General features: G+C 43.0%; 1 protein-coding gene across 1 annotated transcript in view; it reads right to left on the bottom strand.

Annotated features, from left to right (window-relative positions):
- LOC134022304 (disintegrin and metalloproteinase domain-containing protein 12-like) overlaps positions 1-22,342 on the bottom strand; it is a 58,766-nt gene that overhangs the window by 29,091 nt on the left and 7,333 nt on the right. Inside the window, exons 2-4 of the mRNA XM_062463732.1 lie at positions 21,462-21,589; positions 18,265-18,338; positions 1,312-1,390 (exon numbers count right to left, since the gene is read on the bottom strand). Of these exons, the coding sequence (XP_062319716.1) occupies positions 1,312-1,390; positions 18,265-18,338; positions 21,462-21,589 (281 nt within the window). The remainder of the gene's footprint in view (positions 1-1,311; positions 1,391-18,264; positions 18,339-21,461; positions 21,590-22,342) is intronic.

Below are 22,342 nucleotides of genomic sequence, written 5' to 3'. Positions count from 1 at the left end.
TACTTTCTGTCAATACTGCACTATGAGAGGAAATACCTCAGGCTGGCTCTTTACAGACTTTTACAGAGGAAGCTCAGCTAAGTTTTTTATCTTGGAAAAAGACTTGGGTTCAACTCTGCAAAGGAAAGTGTTTGTGTAAGGTTTGTACACCACTGGCTCTTGCTGAGTCACCAGCTAATGGCCTTTAGCGTGACATTAAATATGAACACAGGGGTTCAGCAAACGTTCTGTGTATAGCATCTATATTAATACCACCAACTCATCTTTCTTTCATGACACAGTGCTGCTGTTTTTGGGCAATAATTCAAGTGTTCTGTATGTTGACCCAGAGTCTATAAAGACATGGTTTACTTCTGGGAATGGATCCTTCCATACGGAAAGGATAGGCTTCTACAAGGTCAACTTTGCACTATTTATACATCTAAGGAAAGATAAATATCAGCAGATTCAGACAGGAGTCCTGTCACCATAACACAACTTCAGCATCTTCTATCGTACCTGACTTTTGAAAGTCCATCACTCTGACATGCAGTACTATAGCCTGCTCTGCATGTGGCAAAAATACTTTTAAATAATAATAATATACATTTTTGCAAGATCAGGGCATCTTATAATTAGCATTACTAATGACAATACTGTAGGATGACCTCTCCTCTTCTTCTGCACAGGGCAGATGAGCAGGTACAGAGAGTAATGTAGTTTCCATAGCAAGGCAAAACATCTGGCATGTCTCCCAAATGAGCTGACAAAAAAGGTATGAGACAAGCTAGTGAGGGGAAAACACCTAGCTCCAAATGTTCCACTTTGGTTCATTCAGTTTCTGTCAGAAAGTAAGGAAAAGAAAGGTGCTGCATGCGCTCAACTGAACTCTGAGAGAACTGAGGTGAAAGGAAACTTAGAAGGAACACCCATTTTGATCCATTTATTACACCTGTCTATACATTAGGTGACTGTCTCCAGCATGCACTTGCACAAGACATTTTGTAAAATAAATCCATCCATTGTAAATTCAAGATAATATCATAGACTTGTGTCATAACCTGCTCCAAAAAAAATCAGATGGATTCCAATTCTATTATCTTGATGAGAACAGAATGATCTAATTCACCACCCGTCAGTCTACACCATCGACAAATACCAGCCTGTCTGTTTGTCATGCCACCGTTCCAGATACCGGTCCTATTCTTCTAGGCATATGATTCTGAAAACATCCGTTGATAGCTGACGTTCTTACTGAATCATCCGTTATGACATGCTGAGAACCACGTCAACTCAAGTATGAATATCAGGTGCACTTGTTCCCCTGCCTACCGTAACGTTGTGGGCTGTGATGACTGCACTCCCGTCCTCCAGGTAATGTGTCTCAGTGTAATGGCTTGCGAACAGACCCCTGCAAAACAGACAAAAAACAAACAAAAGAAACAGGGACATCTGAAAAGGGTTATTTTCAGACCCAAAATGAAGAGAATTGCCTACTCTGTTTTATAATAGTCTGGAACTAAAAAAAATTATTCTTCTCAGGCGTTCTGTATTCCTTGACAGGCCTCTGGAATGATTCATGTTGAAGAAAATGGCACAACAAAGACGGTACACAGGGAGTAGTGGAAGTGAATTAACAATGCCCTGTGTCCATGAATGACATACCCCTGCTAAGGCAATTATTCCAATGTGTGTGTGTTCGTGTCGACGTGTGCATGTGTGTGTGTGCATGCGTGTGTGTGCGTCTCAACAGCTGAACCGTCAAAGTGACATCTAAGGGGATGGTCCGAGAACAAAATCGAGGATAGTGTGTGTGTGTGTGAAAGAAAGCCGATGAAAGACAAAATGCCCTCCTAACTACAGTGCTTTCAGACATGTATCCACATGGAGCAGGCTAATATGTCGAAGCTCTCAGGAGAGACATCTAAAAGACACACAGCTTTTTTTTAAAAGCAACCAATCCACTGTGCAGTCCCAGAACAGGCTGGGTTGAGAAAAACAACCCCCCCCCCCCCCCCAAAGCGATGACCCATTTACCAGCAAGGATGATATTTAAAAATGTCATTAATTCAATCAAAACACACGTTAGAGTGGGATGGCTGGAGAGGATTTGGGATGGATCACTCAGCGAGATTGAAGAAATGGGAGGCCGTGTGCATCCAAGTCACAGCAGGAGACATCCCACCATGCTATCCATCCTACGCTGCCTGTTCTCACCAATATCCAGGATTAGCTGAGGAAGGATTACACAGTAAAGACATACACAAATTCAGCATCTATGGATGGTATATGCCTCCGAAAACTGAACTGACCAACAGATCCATTTCTGCTGTCATTGCTCCCATATGACTTAACTACTGGCCGTCTTTTACGGCTATGCCTGTGTCGCCATTACAAACTCACCACCAAGCAAAAGCTGGGAAGTTAATGTTATGTAGCAGGAAGACAATCCATATTACATTGAAGGCCTTCAGAGAGCACGATAGACAAGTCCAAAAGCTGATATTTGCCTGACATGGCATAAGAGGATATGTTTGTAGTCCAGATAGGATTTGTGTTTGCTAATGCTAGTTCCCTGCAAAGGCTAAAAAGATCATTTCAGGGCAGGAAGCTGGCTTAAGATGAATAACTCATGTCAAGGTGCCATTACATGCATTAGGAGGTTGGCTGTAGATTGAACATGATGAAATCATCCCGTAATCAACTCTCTGGTAAAGACAGATGATGGAACAAAGGCTCTCTACAGCTGAGTGTGCATGCTGCCTCTCTGCATCTCCCTCTTGGCCACACACCTACAGCTCTCTGGGGTTCTGGGCCTTCCCGAGTCCAAAACATCATGAGAAAGGCAAATAGCATGCATAGTCATGGAATATCTGATCTGAGTCTTGGCTTCTTTAGTGGAATGACCACATGCAATGTGCTCTTCAGAAAACAGAATCAATCATGATATGTCTGATGTTGTTGTTGTTGGGGTTAGATCCTGCATAATATGATGGTTAGACCCCAGGCTTGAATATGATCACAAAGCAAACAGATCTCTGACAGAAGAAAGAGAGCGAGGGTGGAGGGTTTTTTTCTGGACATTGTAAAACGCCTAAATTTGATTATGCCCACTCCCCGGTAATGAGTACCCACCAGTGGCCATCTTTTTGTCAAGTGGAACCAGTAGCCAATCAAATGACATTTAGATGGCAGATCACTTCAAAGTGTCTACTTTCCAAAGCCTTTGATCTCGTCCCGTAGGAATCGGTGTGACAGTCACCAGAATCCCCCTGCACAAACTCAGCGTGAATCCCAAAGGCTCAGCTGTAGAGATGTATTTTTATTTTTTTCCAAGTAGAGAGATGTATGGTTTCTACAGTGGTTAGTCAAAGATTGGATGGGAAGACCATGAAACACCTTTGGTTTAAGAGAGAAAAACCGAGAGATTTACGTATTTATCGAAGGATTCGGGAGTATTTATGCCATGCCCTGACACATGCCACACAAGGCCACACAAGTCAAGTCTGCAGTTTGGCTGTCAGGTTTGATAACCGTCATTGACGTTAGCAAGGAATAAAAGGCTTTAACAGCACGGCCCCTAACCTTTCCAACACTCCTTTAGCACTCTATATTCCATACTGTCCAATGTGACATACAAAGAAATATACCTGTCAAGATGCAAAGCAGTGATTCGCTCATTTGTAGTAGCCTTTTGCAGTTTACAGTCTCTAACGTTATCACAAACAAGAAGAGATATCGCTTACACTCGATATTGTTAATTCACTGTTGTAAGCGCCTTCACTCCAAGGTATTATATTGTGTAACAGGGATAAACAAAGACAATTGTTATTTCTGCCACATGTACCACTCACTGGCTTAATACACATATTCATAACAATTGAAATCAATGAACATTGATTTCATAGGCCTTGAGTGGGCTGTGTTTCATTAAGCATGGACAAACATTTAATTAGCACTTCCTTAATAGACACACAGGTTAATTGTGATGAATGAGACCATTTAAGTGGAATCTAAGGGAGGTCTAAACAACAATCTATCTTCCTGTGGTGTTCCAACACCCTGCCACTGGCGACATCTTTCCAGCGATTCATATTCGAACCTAGTCCTGTGTTTTGTACATTATTGTCAATAATACTTTATCAGGTTTAGCAGACCACAGCAGAGACCTCCTAATGTATAAATAGGATCTGCGGCATAATCAACCAAACAATGTAACACTTTTTTAATAAGGTACATTTTATATTTTTCTATGATCATCTTAAGTGCTTGCTGTTTGCTTCCATAATTGGGACGAGTCAAACACAGACTGAACGCAAACCAAAACAGGATGATTCCAGAGTCTCCAGAGCAGAGGACAATATCTTTAAGTGGAACTCGATAGGTCTCTAACTGGATTTCTGATAAAAAGGTAAAGCAATTTGAAAAAGTAGCATATTGTAAAAACATTGTACACATTCCTGTAGACTGCTTCCACTCTGCTTCCATGTAAATGTGAGGAAAGTGCAGCATTTTAATACACATGAAGCCACAACTCGTAATAATTCACTATTACGAGAACCCCCTGGAGCATTGAGCGATTTGAGTGCAATTCAGTGCTCTTTGTAATCTGAGTAATTTCATTGAACAAAGTCTCTTGCCTTCACAGACGTGTAGAGGAGTGAGCGAAAGAGAGAGCCATAGAAAGGTCTGTGGCTGACAGCCATAATTCTATTTCCACACGCCGTTGCTTTCAAAAATTGATTTACATACAGCTCCATGCCCCCCCGGCTTAGGCATGCTTCTATCTGAGGCTCTGCAGTGAGCTCACAGAAGGAGGGGGGCAGAAGATTCTCACTGAGCTGAAGAAATAATGGACTCTCATCACAAACACTGGGGGAAGCCTCAGAAGGACTCTGATGACAGAATCCAGTGACAACCTACTGATCATTAGTCAGTCCTATCTAGCTATGATAAGTTATCAGTGTAAAAAAGGTATCTACAGAAGTCTAAAGACTAAAGACTTGAGTCACTGTTAATTAATGCATAAATTAATCTTCACTTTCATTTTTTTTTCATCCAACTTCAACACGCCAAGGTTTCAGCCTTAAAGAAACTAAATATTAACATATCACCAGATCACTTGTTTGTGGGGTCTGACCAATATATATATATTTTTTATATTCGTCAACCTGGTATCCTTGAAGGCAGGGGACAGAGCATATTCTCTGTTTCCAGTCTTAGAAAACAGTCCTGTCAGCAGTACTCTATGCGGCACATGCATCCCAACAGCACTGCAGTCTCAGATGAGTCAAACCAATGGAGAGAGACAAAAAAACAACTCCCGAGTGGAAGAAATACTGGGTCTTCCCATCAGCAGCGAATCACAGGCAGGCACAGGAGTTGAGTAGCTGTGGTGTTGGCAAGGAGAGCAAACATACACACATGAGGGAGGGAGGAACGGGGTTGGGCGTGGGGGCGCTATCTGGGATTCAAGAGAACACGAGTGTCACCGCATATATATATCCGATTCAAACCAATTTAATTTCCATTGACCAGCCTGAACATACTATCCACAGGTCATCTTTGACATGTCTTCTTAAAATGTACTGTGGCAAATCATATCGTGCACATTACCAAAAGGGTGGGAGAAAGAAGATCTCAAAGAGGTTGTGTGAATTGCCCTATTTGATGATTTTGTACAGCACTTTGGTCGGCATTGGCTCTATAAACAAAACGATGTAGGCTACATATTTGGGTGTGCACAACCTTTGTTCTCTCACATATATATTTATTTATTTATTGTGAGAATGCTGTTAAGCATTCTCACTATTGCTTTTCAACTTCTCAGTTCTTCCGCCGTTTTTTGGCCTTTAACTCGTTCTGCATACTTTAACCGATTCCTACAACTTTTGTATCAAAACGTTCAGCTCCTTCAGGAGATGATGGCTATGACTTTTGGTATTTCTCACTTTTATACTTTTTAAGACATTAAGGTTTTTGTGCAAATTATTCTCCTATTAAAAGTAATGGTAAATCCTTTCAAATCATTAAAAAGCTTCCTCCTCTTTCAAACGTAACTACTTCAGCTTACTTTCAGCTAGAGACACCATTCAACCTTTAAAATGTTCACAAGACATTCAGCTATTCCCAAATGATTCAGCTTTTTCAAATGTTCAGCCAATTTTGAATTATGACAGTTTGAAATACATTAAAATGTTTGCTCCTTCTGCAGCAAGCAGAGTGGCACACTCTGCTTGCTGCTCTTTTTCTGATATTCAACTAATTTGTCAAACAAATTCCTCTAACGTTCATATAGTTTAACTTACAGAAACAAGTTATACCTTAAAATGTAGGAAAAATTGTCCTCTTTCAGCCAATGTAACTACTAAAGAGCTCACATTTACAGATTTTCAGCTATGAGCCTTGAAGCGAGAGCAGCCTTTCAAATTCTCTCACTAACTTCAATGGAGAGGTGAGTAAAATCAGTCAGAGAAAGCAAGAAGGAACAAGATTTTGAAACTGCCGATAGAGTCGTATTTCTGACCGCACAGACATATAAAGGACATCTCTGGTTTCGGCAGAGTCTTGGGTCTCGGAAAATATCCTTATATTTTGGATTGGACGTATAGTTTTGCGTCTAGGTCAACTTGTTTGAGGTGTGGATGCTAGGTAAATGTTCGTTTTTCTCTCTGCCTAGCTCGTTAGCTATCACAGCTGCGCCATCACCGTGGCAACCAAACAAACAAGCACCAGGAAAGCAAAAGGAACACGTTTTTGAAACTGCAGGTAGAGTCGTATTTCTGACTGCACAGACATATAAAGAATATCTCTGGTTTCGGCAGAGTCTTGGGTCTCGGAAAATATCCTTATATTTTGGATTGGACGTACAGTTTTGCGTCTAGGTTATCTTGTTTGAGGTGTGGATTCTAGCTACATTTCTCTTATTCTCTGCCCTCAGCGCGTTAGCAATCATAGCTGCACCATCACCGTAACGACAGACACGCACCACTCAGTCTCTCACACAGGTGATTGGTACGTTTACTTGACCATGAGAAACACGATTACTAGCAATTGTCGGTTTATGCCAATAATACGATTACTCCGTTTACATGTGTAATTAGTTATGCGATTACTCAATAAACGCGTCTACATGATTCTTTTTTATTAATCGTTGTATGCTCCACGGACAAAACTTGCACCATCATCCTTCTGCAACAAAGTGTCGCCGTGTCTTCCTGTATCGGCCCTACTGCTGTATGTTTCATTCCATCAACACATTGAATCCTACTAAGAAAGCCGAGTAAACGCACTCAATGGTAGGCTACATCTGCTACTGCTATTACTATCCCAACTATAATTTCAGCTGTTAAAACGATAATAATCTTGTTACGACTAGCTAGCCTACTTCTTCTGTTTAACAGTTCAGCTTTCAGCTTCTCCCACATTGTAGGCTATTTTAGCTCTTAGCTTTGTTAAGATGATGCAGTTCAGCTTCCACACTGCCTCTTTTGTGTGACTCACACATTTTTGAAATTCATTTCAGCTTGCGGGTATTTTCTCATTTCTCACTTTTATACTTTTTAAAATATTAAGGTTTTTGTGCAAATTGTTCTCCCTTTAAAAGTAATGGTAAATCCTTTCAAATCATTGTTGGAATGCTGCTCCAGCCCCTTTCAAAAATACCTTTCGGTTGCTTTGAAGCTTCAGCTTATAACTTTCTACTAAATTTTCACTATTTTCAGCTTTTTTAGCATGGTCAGCTATCCCCATTCAGGTTTTCAGCATTCTCACTGCTGTTTCGCAGGAACAGCCGTTTCTAGTTATTGTTTATTTTCGCCCCCCTAAGGATGAGTCAATATTTGGACTACATACACAACGGCGGTGTTAAAAGGTTCGTCTTGTTAGCGATTGCGTTGGTTGTATTTTTATTTACGTTCCGTTGCATGGTTTAAGTAGAAATTGCGTTTTTGTGGCGAAAAGTGAAGCTAACGGTGGCTAATTTGCTAGCCACAGTCACTGACGTTACTAACGTCACTACGTCACTGACGTCACGAAAACACGCGTGACTACCTGTAGCAGAACATTCGTTTCGCATCTGTTAACTTGGGGGATAGCTAGGCTAACTATAGCTTTACTGCAAGGCAGCTGCAGAAACGCCACAAGCAAAGAGACCAGGGTGATAACTATTTACTCATTTTACTTTGTGATGTGAAACACAATTATGAAATGTAATGTACAATATTAGCTGATATTATTAAGGAAGTAGGCCCACATCTACTTTCGGAAACGGTAGTCTACTATTTCACTGAAGCATTAGCATGACATTAGCCTCTGTTGCCCGGGCAACACATACCACAGTGGTCTATGATGCATCTGTTTTCAATCGTTAAAATAAACATTCCTCACAAATACATTTTCTTTGTAGGATTTATTATGACATTACAAGTAAACGATTTGTTGGTGAAATTATCATTACCTGTGGTTTCAAACCAGTGTTGCTCATTGCAACGCTGTAGCCTACGCGAGACACACGACAAAAACATCTAACTTACACAGCTGTTTAGGAAGTCAAACGGCGACAGAACATGTTCGGCACTCCCCTTACTTAAATCAAAAGTCTTTCAATAGGTGAAACTATCTGACTACTAACCTGAACTTCATTGCCACAGCCTAAACTTTGTCAATCTGTTCATGAAAATAATTAATTTCAGCCTAAACCGTACAACGGAACGTTAAATCCAATTCAACCAACGCAATCGCTACCAAGACGAACACAGCAGTAGTCTAATACTGTACTGTAGTAGTAGAATTTACCGGGGCAGCTTCTCCACACAGGGCTATATCGCATTTTGCGTTGTTACTGACAATGATCGCTACCAGTGAGCTTTTTATGAATGAGCGATTTTCCACTAAATAAATGTCAAGCTTATTTACGTTTTGGGGGGCATATTTTCAGTTAGCAGATGGTACTGTTTGAATCGCGATTCCATCTTCTACTGCCGGGTAACGTCGTAGAATAATCTTCAAAGGGGGTTCTTTATTAATTAATTAATGCAATGAGTAGGCTAAATGCCTTAATATATCATGAGAAGGGAAAAACTTAAAAGGACGTTTACGTCATAGAGATTAGGTCAATTTTTACACCGGTCTGCCAAATTTATTCGTTTTGATTCAACGATGAGGATGCCTTTTGCAGGGGAAATGAGAAGATCTATTTCATTCTACACTTCACTCGTATTTTCAGTTGTAAATGAGCAGCAAAAAAAAAAATGCTTTTGAATCTATGTAATCTTTATAAATAATAAGTATGCATTTTTATATAAAATATACAGAAATATCAGTTTTAAAAATGTCATTCAAAAACGGACCCCTGTGCAACCGACGCAAGCAAGCACACCCTACAATTTCCCCAGAAATTGTACCCTCTCTAGTGTTAAATGGAAGGCCAGCCTACAAGCTTAAGTGGTGACCTCCAGAGACATGATAATGATGAAGGAAGACAGCTCTCTGAAGCATAAGCAAAGCTCACATTTATGTGGAGAAGTTTAAAGTGGTCAACACACTGAATGGAACTTCTACACACATCTCCTCTCCCCTCTCTGCCTTCTTACTTTGCAACCACAAAGTCTCTGTCTTTTTCTCTCCCTCATTCACAATACCTGTGAGTCTTCATTCTGCGCAAGAGCCCCTCTCGCCCAAAGTTTTCATTCTGCATCTAAGGTCTCTTTCTCTTTTTGTCTTTCTCTCTCTCTCTCCCTCCATGTTTGTCCTTCGGCTGTAATTTGTTATATATTGAATTCTTGATAGAAAATGTTTTTATGTTCTCCATAGAAGCAGGGAAATGTCTTTAGAGTAACACACTCTATTCTAAAGAGGAAGCAGGAATACAGAAAAAAGAATTACTGTGCATTGAAACATCTTTGTTTTAATACTTTAAACAGCCATGGATTTGGTGTGAAACAAATCATTGTACAGAAGAGATTTATCACCAGAATTCTGCTCGTGCTTGCCCTGGACCTGAAGTCACATGACAACCCTGACCCTGAGATCCAGAGGTACACTCCAGTTTTATAAGAATCAGCCATTTCATTGCTGTTGGCCTACACATCCGGAATATGTAACACCATTAAACAATTCCCTCATCGGGCATATTTTCCCATTTCACTGTACAATGAACATGATCTCATACTCTTTAAAGGTAACAGCTGGCCAGTTGACAGTGGTGATCCTTTTAGATATTATACGATTAATAGTACATGAAGTCAAGACTACACAGAGGGCTTCTTTGGACCAAAGTTTTCTACTTTGGTATTCTGCTTCATTCCTTTTTGAACAGCTCTCTATTTTCTGAAGTGACGAATCAACTGTAGTTTGCAATTGACCTAACACCATGTGACAGTTTTTATGTTAGCGCATTAAAAACCATAAACCTGGAATGGTGTTTCAAACTCACACATACGGAGTCACCCCATTCCCCTAATAGGTAGGTAGGCACTTTTTAACACCAAGGAGAAACTGTGGTAATAACTCCAGGTAGTGTATGCACTGCCCACTCCTCAGAGAAGCTTAAGTATCTTCTATATTCACATTCACCGGAACTAATGAGGGACTAGGGATCTTCAAGGAAAAAGACCTCTCATTATTCATAGAAAAGAGTAAACAAATCCATAAATGTTATTGTCAGAGGGTTCATATCTCTCCAATTAATCAGAAGTTATTCCCTAAGGCATTTTCATTGTTCAGTCAGACTTCTTTTGTCTAGAGGGAGAATACACAATTAAACGCTGTAATATTCAAAATATTCTCTCCCTTGTTCTTCCTTCCTACCTTCCTTCCTTCCATGCTTTCTTTCTTCTTTTTCCCCTCTCTTTCTTTCTTGTGTTCTTTCCTTTTCTTTTTTTTTCTGAAAGTGGGAGGTACAGTACAAAAGACCGGTAAAAGAGGCACTGACATGCTGCTTTAGCAGCAACTCATAAAACGGCATGTTTCCTTAGCTGTCACTGTTCCCCTTGTTGCTCCTCGTGTCCCAATCCCCACAAAGTGCCATGGCTCTTCTCTTCAAAATGTCTCACATCATTAGGTCCACTCCTTTCTATTTGTACGGAGTTAGCGTTGATCCCCCAGAAAGATAATGGCACCCAATCTGTCATTCCACACCCCATTACCCTGGTAACATGGCGGAGGTTGTGTCTTTCACTCTGCAATGATGTATCACTTAAACAAAGGATTGGGTGACTGCGCCGTGTTCCTTCAGAGCAAGGAGTCTGCAGAGCCGAGAGAGGCTTGGGCAGGCAGAGACCACGGCATCGATTAAGGACTGGATACGGGTGAAGACACACTAAGGACTGATTGAAAAACTTGTCAGCCTTTTAGTTTTCAATTCTGTGGGGCTTGTACAATTGCTAACCCTTGCCTGTTTTACTTGACCACTGTGCAGTTTGCAGGCTACTATCACCTCATACAGGAGGTACCAGTGGGGTCACAAAACGTTCAAAGGTCATAGGTTAAGGGACATAGATTATTGGGTGAACATTAGGTGCGTGGGGAGGGGAACCAGTTGAAAACGGTAACATCTGTGACAACCTACATATCCAAAAGGCGTCCATTATTCAGATAATGGATAACAACTGTGGTAATCTGTCTCGGCTTGTTTAAATAGCGACATCCTTTCATAATTGAATGCCTTATCGCTAAAACTGTCGCTTACTAAACTAATCCTGCGCAACCTCATCTGCTTCCTGGGCAAGGTTTTCCCACTGGTTCTGTCGGTGTGTTTGCTCACTGGTTCCTTCAGCTGATTGTCTGACCACTGTGTTGTCAGGCTCACTCAGGATATCGCCTCCGTCAGACCTCGGATGCATTTCCTCTCTCTGCGGCGTTCTCCTTTGCATGTCTCACAGATTCTAAATGTGTGCTTCCTATCCCTGTTGCGTGTGTGCGTGCGGTGTGTGGCTGTGTTGGGGGCAGTGGGTGCGTGTGTGTGTATGTGATTGTGTGTGCACGTAAATCGAGGCCACAAAGAATAACATATTGGAGCTGTGGATGGACGCTTATCACACTAGATTCATCCCCACCGCCATGTCGTGAACTACTGCTATCTTTGCCTTGTTGAGTTTTCACCTCCAGGCCAGTAGCGTGTAATCCCCCTAATCTATCCATCGCCTGGATCATCTGATTGTTAAGTGAGTGATTGGTCTGGATTATCCATATGAGATTGAGATCAGTGGCACTGTGGAGCAGGAGGAGCAGTCAGACTTTGAGCTCAGCGAGGGGACAGTCTGACCTCATAGCTTTGGGGCGGCTGAAGTTCCAGTTTTATAATCCTAGAAAACAACTGATGTATGGGACTCCCATATAAAGCGATATCCTTCTTCACTGCGGTTAAAACATTTTTTGTCTGTGATATTGATGGCATGAGGGACCGTGAGAATAGCGTGTTCTGGTGAAAATGTGGATATCATAGATCCAAGATGGGGAAAAGGATAGATGTGTCTAGTGTGCAGGGAAATGTAATATAATCCCATAGTACTACGGGTGCATTGTCTCTGAGACAAATGCGTGCAAATGTACACATGATGCATACACACTGTGCTTCTATCATCCCCGGAGATCTGCAGAGTAAAGGAGAAGAATGCATTCAGTCGTGCTCCGGAGATCTCCCGTTTCCACTGATCCAGAGAAACGTCGCCCCAGATAAATAGATGCATTATGCATCATTAACATCCACAGTCCACAGTATGGAAAATACATGACCCCTTCTAACTTACCATATTTTTCCCTCTCGCCTAGTGCACGGTTGTAGTTTATCTCAATGTGTCTAGCAGGGGGATATTCAGAGCATGTCTTACTCTGTGAAATGGGCGAGGCTGGGCATGCATCACCCCTGTGTTCTCATTTGAAAGCACTTACTCTCTGTAATGCGTTAAAGAACGTAGCAGAAAAGTGCTGATGCGTGCGGGACCTCGCCGTTCCGCTAGCTAACACCCTTGACAGGTGACCCATATATGTAAGGTTAAAAGCAGTGAGAATTGGGCGGCATCCCACCCAATGTTCTCCTGCTTAAATGACGAAGGAGAAAAAAACACACACACACACCTAGGCACAAACACAACACATTTTGGCTAAGTGGTCCGACAACATTATCGCCAGGCTAAGAATAACCCCAAGACTAAACTTGCAGGAGGAGCCAGCAGTGATGCAGGAGTTGCCAGGGGTCTCTGACAAGTTCCACTGCTCAACAAACTCTCTTAACTTCACAGCTACCTCAGAGACAGAGAGGGGGGGGGAGAGAGAGACACAGAGACAGAGAGAGAATGTGTACGAGACAGAGAGAGAGAGAGAAAGAGAGAGAGAGAGAGAGAGAGAGAGAGGAAAAATAGAGGAAAAGAGAAAGAGAGAGACAGTGAGAGTATTAAAAAATGTAGCAGTGAACAGCAGGAAGACAGGGAGAGATGGAGACCCCTGGGGCTTGGTTCGAGGCCCTCACAGGCTAAAGTAGCACTCCTCTGATCTCCCTGCGCAGCACCTCTCCTCTCTCCTCCCTCCGTCTCTCTGTTTCCTAGAGGGGCTTGAGTCTTCCCAAGAGCTCTCTCAGTCTCTCACGCCACCCATCGGGATCTTAATTAAAGACCAATAGAAGGAAAGGTCTTCCTCTAATGGTTTCACTGAACAATCATTTAACCTGCTGCTGATTTGCAATATGAAAAATCCAATCATTTTCATGGTGTAATGGAAAATATCACTGGTTTAGCTGTAGGGGGTAGTCACTGACACTCTCCCCTACAGTCCACTCTCACAGACAAGACTCCACTGCCAAGAGTAATGTGTCACGACCTCAGACCCTGGCAGAAGATCCAGCCATGTAAAGGTTTCACAATACTAACAGTAAAACCGCCTGTACTAAGCATGATTTAGACTTAGTTTGACCAACATATGTGTAAAGACCACAAATGTTCATTACTCCTAATGGCCAATGCAACTCCCCATAACTGCTCTTCACAATTTTTAAACGGGGAAATGCACGCTTAAAAACTGTCTCCAAACCTCTGCAGAGATGTGTACAATTTAACCTGGCAAGGCCTGGCAGGTTGGTCGTGACAGGCTTAGGGCATTAGGCCTTGGCACCACAAGCAATGGACCATGGAGATTTGGCGTTGAGGTGGAGGGCACATTGTGTTTGCAGCAGGGGGAGAATTCTGGGCCAAATCCCCCTTTGGTGGTTGTAATCAGGACAAAGGTGGCCTGTGGAGAAGGAGGGGTGTGGTTCTCATAGAGACAAGCTGCTCCCTCTTACTATACATGAGAAAACATACATACTGTACACATACACGCTTGATTTATTTCTCACCATACTATCTTATACTATGCTCTGCTATATTCTTTTATACTTATTCTATAGCTTATTATATAGACAGAAACAAAGAGGTAGAGAAAGAGAGAAGCTGGAGCTGATGCTGATGTCCGGCGAGCCTGAATTGTAATTAACCAGTTTGCGATCCCCAGCAAGGTCAGTAGGTGGCTGCAATGTGTTTAGTCTGTCTAGAAACCCAGCGCTACGATGTGTTTAGTCTGCGCTGCAAGGGAGCTCTTTAAAAAGCCCCATTAGGCTTCCGAGCTGACAGGCCAACAAGCTAACAGCTCATTCTTCTCTGCAGGACCAGCGTGTGGCTGAAAGACAGGTCGACGTCTTCAAGACTTGACATATCTAATTAAATAGCTTGGAAAATGAGGTCTCTCTCTCTCTTTCTGGCTCTTTGTCCACCTATTGTGAATGAGCTTTGTGGCTAATGATGTGCACCGCAAGGGACCATCAGGTGTGGGTGGTGGGGCATGTCTTTGTCAGTTCCCTTCACTGATTCGACACAGCATAAACAGAAAAGAGTGCTGAGGAGGATGTTGCTATGGGCATGTTTGTGACAGACCATAATGATGTTGTTTAATGGTGGCCTTGTGTTCCTGAATAGCCCTTTCCTCCAGTCCTTCCTGAGAGAAAAGAATGAAAGGAAATGTCATCATGGGGAAGTATTGTGCAAAGCTGTATGGGTAATCTGTCAACATCTCCAGTCTAGAATATGACAAGAGGTAGAACAACTGATCACCAAATCATGTTCTCAAATGTTTTGCATTAATGACATGAATGGCAAAATGGTTTTCAATGTATTGATTCAAGCTGAAATCCTGAAGGCCGCGCTGATTACATGTATTAACTCCAAATGCACACACATGAAGTCACATACACATTTCCACAAATGAACACAAACAAATCGCCTATGCATACAGAGAATCACATGTACAGACACAAAGACACACACACACACATTGCACAATTTTTCCTTTGTATAGTGCTGTCGCAGTCTTTGATTACTGTAAATGTGGTCATGTCCCATAAGACGATCATTGGTCATTACAGGCAGGTTCACAAGCTATGGATCACTACAATGCTTTAAAGAGACCATTCTGTCACACACATGCACACACACACACATACACGTCAAACCAGCCGCATGTGCAACAAGCATTAAATATCATGTCACACAGTCGCTGTTACAGAGACCTAGGAAAATCTTTTCCTTTCTTTTTTTCCATATGTGCAATGACTGACATCTCGAACACGAAAGGTAGTCATGTGTGAAGGCAACATGGGGCCTCATTGGAGACAGACCAAACAATATGGACAAAGAGTGGTCCAACATGCTACAGTAAAACATCTTGTGTCAGTAGAGGATGCAGTCGACAATGTGCAACATAGCTCAAGAATTCAGACGTGTGCTCTGTAACCTTTTCCTAACAGCTCATCTTTCTGAGCTGAAAGGAGACTACTTGTACTATTCGTCTGTTTTCTGAATAATCAGAGCTGTATTCTGAGACAGGTACAGCTGAGGAGCAACAAGTCCTGGAAAATGGAAGAGAGAGGAGAGGCCCTCCACTCAGACATTATAAACAGAAACAGGCACACACACACATAAACACACACACACACACACACACACACACACACAGGGGAAAAAATACTTGAGAAATTAGACAAGGACTCCAATAATCAGGCCTCAAGCTTTCAACTCTACTTCGGAGACTGTATCTGCTCAGGTAGAGGCTGAGAGAGAGAGAGAGAGAGAGAGAGAGAGAGAGAGAGAGAGAGAGAGAGAGAGAGAGAGAGAGAGAGAGAGAGAGAGAGAGAGAGAGAGAGAGAGAGAGAGAGAGAGAGAGAAGAGAGAGAGAGAGAGAGAGAGAGAGAGAGAGAGAGAGAGAGAGAGAGAGAGAGAGAGAGAGAGAGAGAGAGAGAGAGAGAGAGAGAGAGAGAGAGAGAGAGAGAGAGAGAGAGAGAGAGAGAGCGAGAGCGAGAGCGAGAGAGAGAGAGAGAAGGAGAGCGCCAGAAGCAGCCCAGCAGACAGAACATTCTGGTCCAACTGCGAAACAACCTTTTTTGGGTCAAACATTTCCCCCAAACAAAACTGACGTTTGCTTTTTGAGCAATTGGGTGTGTTCAACCGGGAAGCTGTGAGAGTACGTACCAAACGGAGGGCAGAGGGGGGTCAAACTACAGAGATACAGCACTGAACTACAAAGTGTTTTCAAGGTACATACATTAAGTACACGCCCAACAGACACGTGCACAGGAATACACGCAACTGCAGACGCACATGGACACGGTACACACAACCGCGCACGCACGCACGTACGCACGCACACACAGACACACACTCCCTGCTGCTCTCTTGTCCCCAGGCCTTGAGCGTCTCTGCACTGTGCTTCAGGATAGAGTACTGGGCCGACGCCAGAAGGCTGCTAGCAAACATATTGGTTTATTAATTAGATCTGGTAGTCCGTTTACATTGGCAAGCCCTACATCATTTCTCACTGGCTCCACACCAGAACTTCTCTGGAGCTTCGCCAAATGAGGAAACCTTATGGACTCAGCAGAATCCAGTAAAAGACCAACACTTACAGTAAACCTTCCATAACTCGGCACATGATGCCTCTTCTAACTGAACCCTTAGGTCCTCAAAATACAATTTACTAACTCTTCTCTTCCTTTGAGCCAGTTAAACAAACAGGGCCCATGGAGAGCGAACCAGCACTACAAGCCCCTCAGATAGCTGAGCCATACCTGCTCCACTCAGACTCTCGCCAGGGTTCTGTGTGAGGGCAGTTATCAACCCCTGACATACTGATTTCTTCAGTACCGTACCATCATTTACTACCTCGCCTTACGTCAAGAACCAAAGGCACATTTCACTTTACAAGGGTCCACAAATAGAACCAATGAACAGATAAAACTACGGCACCTATGGGACAATTTGCAACCAAATCCTGTAAATTAAAAAAAAAAATATTCTGTTGAGAATTTACACAGAATCTGCTCTGGTAGTGTGTCTATAAAATAAGGATGAGCCATGACCCCACCAGCCTACTCATCTGTAATGAGGTCAGCATCTCCTCCTCTCCTCAGCTCGGGCCATGAGAGAAGCATTGGTCTGGGGAAGACAGTCAAGGCTACTGATCTCCCCATGGAGGGGTCACTGACCACCTGTTCTCAGCCGGCACAGGGACTCATATCAGCGGACACATCTGGAGCCCGAGGGGGGCAGAGCGGAAGGGACTGGCAGCCAGCCGGGCCCGGCGCAGGGCTGACCAATCTGTCACAGCTGATGCTGGGGTCACCGGGGGTCGGAGTGGGGGCGGGGGCGGTGCTAGATGGAATGGAGGGAGGGAGTTGAAGTCGGAGCAACTTTTTTTTCTTCTTGGAAAACATCAGAGGGAGACTTGAGAAAGTTGAGTGTGAGAAATGGGAAGTATTCCCTGAATGGGGGGGAGGGGGGGGGGGGGTGAGGGTGCAGTTGAGGGTGGTGGTAAGGGGAACGCTGCACTCAATGACCTGAGCAATGTTTTACCGGCAGTTGGGGACAAATGTGAGTAGAACCATATCAGCAATCAGGAGGCAGGTACGGCCAGGTTCATTATGTCTATTTATAAAGAGAGCGTTGAAATCAGAGCACTGTGTTGATCCCAAGGGCCTCCTCCCTATTGGTTCCAGTCCACACAGTGATATGACTTTGTCTTGTAGAAACCTTACATTACAGACTGAGGTCTATGCTCGGCCATAGCGACACAGCATGTCTCTTCATGTCTCTAAACAGAGTCCAGGATACGTAGCAGTTGTATAGCTCTCCGATTTGAGTGGGCAATACTATACTTGAGAGAATATGGTTGCTTCCTGCCCTCCTGATCTGACAAATGTCCATCTCTGTGTGTGGAGCCCATGGCTGTGGCAGCTAGCAGGAAGTGATGCGGAAGAGGACTTACTCATTCTTCTCCAGTACCAGGACCAGCTGTTTGCCTTCCGCTTCGACGAGCATCTGCAGTGACGCAGGGTGACTCTGGAACAGACAGATGCCACAGGAGGGGTCAGGGGACAGGAGGGTCCGTGTTTCAGCCAGACCCACAATGACACACATCCAGGACAGGACATTTGAATTGACAGGACTGGACATTGGCATACAGGAAGTAGGTTCTCAGTGGTGGTTGATAGTGTGTAACCTCTGACCTGACTGATGTTTCAACCAACCAAATTCACAGCTTCAAACCTTGCCTCAGTTGACAAGTGTCCATGACAGTGAATTAAACACTCATGCTTATATTGAAAGTTACCAAAATGTCCCACATCAGCACAATATTAGTTACAAATCAACAGCTTGAACAGTTTTGTGGATTGGAATTTATTTTATTTTAGAGTGAAAGCAACATTTTAGACGATTGTCTGCAAATTTCAGAGCTGATTGACATTCCTTTCACCGGGCCCCCCACCTTCTCTTCACCTTGGGTTCAAGTTGTGGAGGACCATGGGAAACAGAGACTTGAGACTTTGGATGTATTGTGACAGGGCTATCAAAAAATGTGTGACACACACACAAAAAAACACACCTTAACAAAGAGCTCCATGCCTTCCAGGCACAGACTCTCAGAGGGTGTCCAAGAATAAAGCTGTTGACAGGGTTAGGAAAGAAAGCTTCCTGATAGAAAATCACAGTTTAGATAAATGTCTATGTTTCATTCTGTCATTTGGACAATGTTGAATGTCAAACATACTGACAGATAGAAAGAAAAGTCTGAGCAACAGAAAGGCAAGTAGTGTACCGAGGTCTAGAAAATTAAAGCAGTTAAATCCACAAAGCCTTGTGGAAGAAAAGGGATTTATGATGGTAATCACAATCAATAGATCAGCAAGTTCATTATTATCTATTCATGTATTCTACCTTATTACGCATTCTTTCGGTATATGTAACAGTGGTGGCTGGTGACTCAAAAAATAAAAAATAAAAAAACCACGGCATGTTGTTTGTAGCAATTAGTCGACTAGAAACCTATTGTAAATGTACTCTATAGCTAGGGTAACATAATGCATCTGAAGTGTATCCCCAACTTCAACAAGATATAGATAATTACTCTTTATTAATCACCAGGTAAGCAAATTTGGTCGATGCGGTTTTCCCCCTGAAGCTTAAATCTTATGTCGGAATTGATATGCTCCCTGCTTCTGTGATACCGATGTTCCTAGGGTCGCAGTACTGTGCCCCTGGAACCTTTGTACTTAGAAAATAGTCTCACCTATTCCGTGTAGCCCAGAAACTAAAGGGGTTCTTCATTTAAAAATCCAAAACATTTTTGGTAGGGTTAGTCATTCAAAATGATGAAAAACGTTGAGAAGGAAACTTTTGAGTGAGGAACCCTTCTCTTCTGAAAGAAAAAGGTGCAGTGGTCTAACTTTTTACAGAGCTGTTTATCTGGACAAAATGTCAGCCTTCCGGACACGGCCATTCATTTGATACTATATCCAAATGGGTTACTAGAATAATAATGAAGAATACAAACAAATACAATATGGTTCCTCCTACTGGAGTAATCCTACCAAGGTTTTGACCAACAGGGTTCTGCTACAGTAAATTCAGGCATGTTTGTCTGCCGCTACTCACTGTGTGTCTGTAGAGGGAAGAGATGGGAAGTTCACGTCAGGCTATCATCCAAAAGTTGGTCCTGACTCATCGTTTTTCATTTTCTCTGTTCTTTTTGAAAGAACAGCAACCTGCCATGTCGGGACTACATGGAAGGAGAGTCTAGTAGCATCTTGGAAAAGATCTGTACCCTTATTAAGCACATTAGGGAAAATCTATAGGACTAACAGCTGACTCCTGGGCAATAAAAGTAAGAACACAGCGTCAGCTGTAGGTGTTCTTTGGATTCAATTATGTCCAACACTCATAAAATGGAGTGAACGGAATATTCGATGTAGAACTATCTTCTCAGTTATCAGAGCAGTGGGCTATTGTGTTAAGGGAGGATGTGTAAAGGACACTTCCAGCTTGAATGCTTTGAGTGGCTTGGGACAGTGTGTTGTTTTACCTTCACGATTCCCCATCTTATCCGAGATTGACTCTTCCTTCGAGGAGAGTTTAAAGGGTTCTTCCTGAGCCGTGTTTCTCTTCTTTTGGAGAGGCTGTACAGGACTTGAGAGTCTAACGTGATAGGATTCCCCTGTCCCCCTAAGGTGTAGGATTTCCTTGAGCCAGGAAAAACTAATCCATGCCAGAATTCTGTAAGGGATCAATCTAGGTAAGCCGGGCTGGTTTAAATATTCAGGGTGTACTAAGACACCTCATCCACCCCTCTGCAGAGCTCTCCTGGCTTTGCAATGGGGGATCCCAAATTTCGGTTTCCTCTCTTTGCGAGCCAAGTGTTCGTGTAGGGTTTCCCTCCCTGAGGCAACCCCAGAACCACAAACATTAGTCCAGAACACAGAACCTTTACACTGTGGTACTGCAGGCAAGCTGAGGCAGATTCACCTGCAGTTCCGGTCTCAAGGGACTTTTACAATGTACAATAGCTCAATGTTCTTTTAGCTGACGTTGGTCAAAACCTAAAATACATGCAGTTTAGGATTATGACATACATGTACTGTACAGTAACTATACCCAGCAACTGTGCTCTTTGCTGATCGATCCAGTGGGGTTTGATACAGAGATCCGGTAGACTAGGTTCCAATTCTTGTTGCAACCTGATCTTGTCTCAGACAACGCAGAAACCGATCGGGAGGAAATTGCTCAGCCCTGGCCTCTCCTATCTCCCAAATCGTTTGAAAATGCTGGGTTTCATGCACGGCTGACTTGTAGAGTAGGAAGCCTGCCGAGTTTGGGGAATAATTTCACAGTGTGTGGCGCCCCTGGGCTATGTCACGCTAAACAAACAACAGAGGGGGCCATTCAAAACAGCACAGAGAGAGAAAGCAATGAGGGAAGCCACAAAGGGGAATCTACAGAGGATAAACAGAGTGGGTAGAGGGAATTATGAGGAGCTCTCCTCTGGAACAGCAGAGCAGGGCGAGGAGAGAGGCAAGCATCTGTGCTTGGCTGGGCTCTCAACAGCAGATTAGCATTAGCTGGCCCGGCCTCTAAGCACCATATTAGCATTAGCCAGGGCCACTAAGTGGCCATGTTATGAATATTTACCCTGGCTGGAAGCTGGCTGAGGGGCCTGCGCTGGTCTCTCCCTCCCAGCTGCACTGGAATGGTTTTCGGGTAGCGATGTATCTTAGCGATGGCACCGCCTCCCATGCTGGACTGGTCCATGTTGCTCCCTATAAACACATCAAAGACAGTGATGAAGACAGGTTGGACATAGAATAAAGCAGACCATGATATACCATGACAGAATGGAATATAAATAGTTGAATATTAGAAATGTGATTCATAGAGTAGAGCTTTTATCCAGGTCAACAGACAAAACTACTGATAAACAATCACGTTTTGCAAAGAACAAGTTCCACTGCTGGCAGAGACACCGCATCACCTCAAGCAACACTTAACCCCAAAGACAAGCATAATTACGTACACTGACTAATTTAATATAGCAATGTGTCACAGTTGGCATTATGTGAAGTGAGGACCAATGTCATATTATATGACTGAATGTAATTATGTTGTTCCATCAGAGGGAGAACTATCTGTCAGAGAAAAATACAAAAGAAAATGAAAGACCTTTACTACTGCATTACAGCTTTCTTTAATACAATGTCATGTGTACAGTATCACACCCCACACACTAGCATAGGTAGGCTACATGTAACTCATCATGGTCATGTATTACTGAAACACCCTGTTATGTTAGTCATCCTCTCTTAAGGTATACTTTATTGGTAAAAAACAAGTCCCTTGTACTATGACAAGTAGTGTTCCCATAAGAACCTGCAGCAATACTCAGTCTGCAGGACTCTCCTGCAGCAATACTCCAAGATTAATATTGATGCCTCCTTCACTCTCTCTACTCTTCTATCACTCTCTAATCTCTCTCTTCTTCAATCACATCAGACTCATGAAACAACTCGAATCTA

The sequence above is a fragment of the Osmerus eperlanus genome, chromosome 6, assembly GCF_963692335.1.
Source record: "Osmerus eperlanus chromosome 6, fOsmEpe2.1, whole genome shotgun sequence".
NCBI lineage: Eukaryota > Metazoa > Chordata > Actinopteri > Osmeriformes > Osmeridae > Osmerus > Osmerus eperlanus.
The sequence above is the reverse complement of the archived record's forward strand: the minus strand, read 5'-3'. Positions and strand labels throughout refer to the sequence as shown.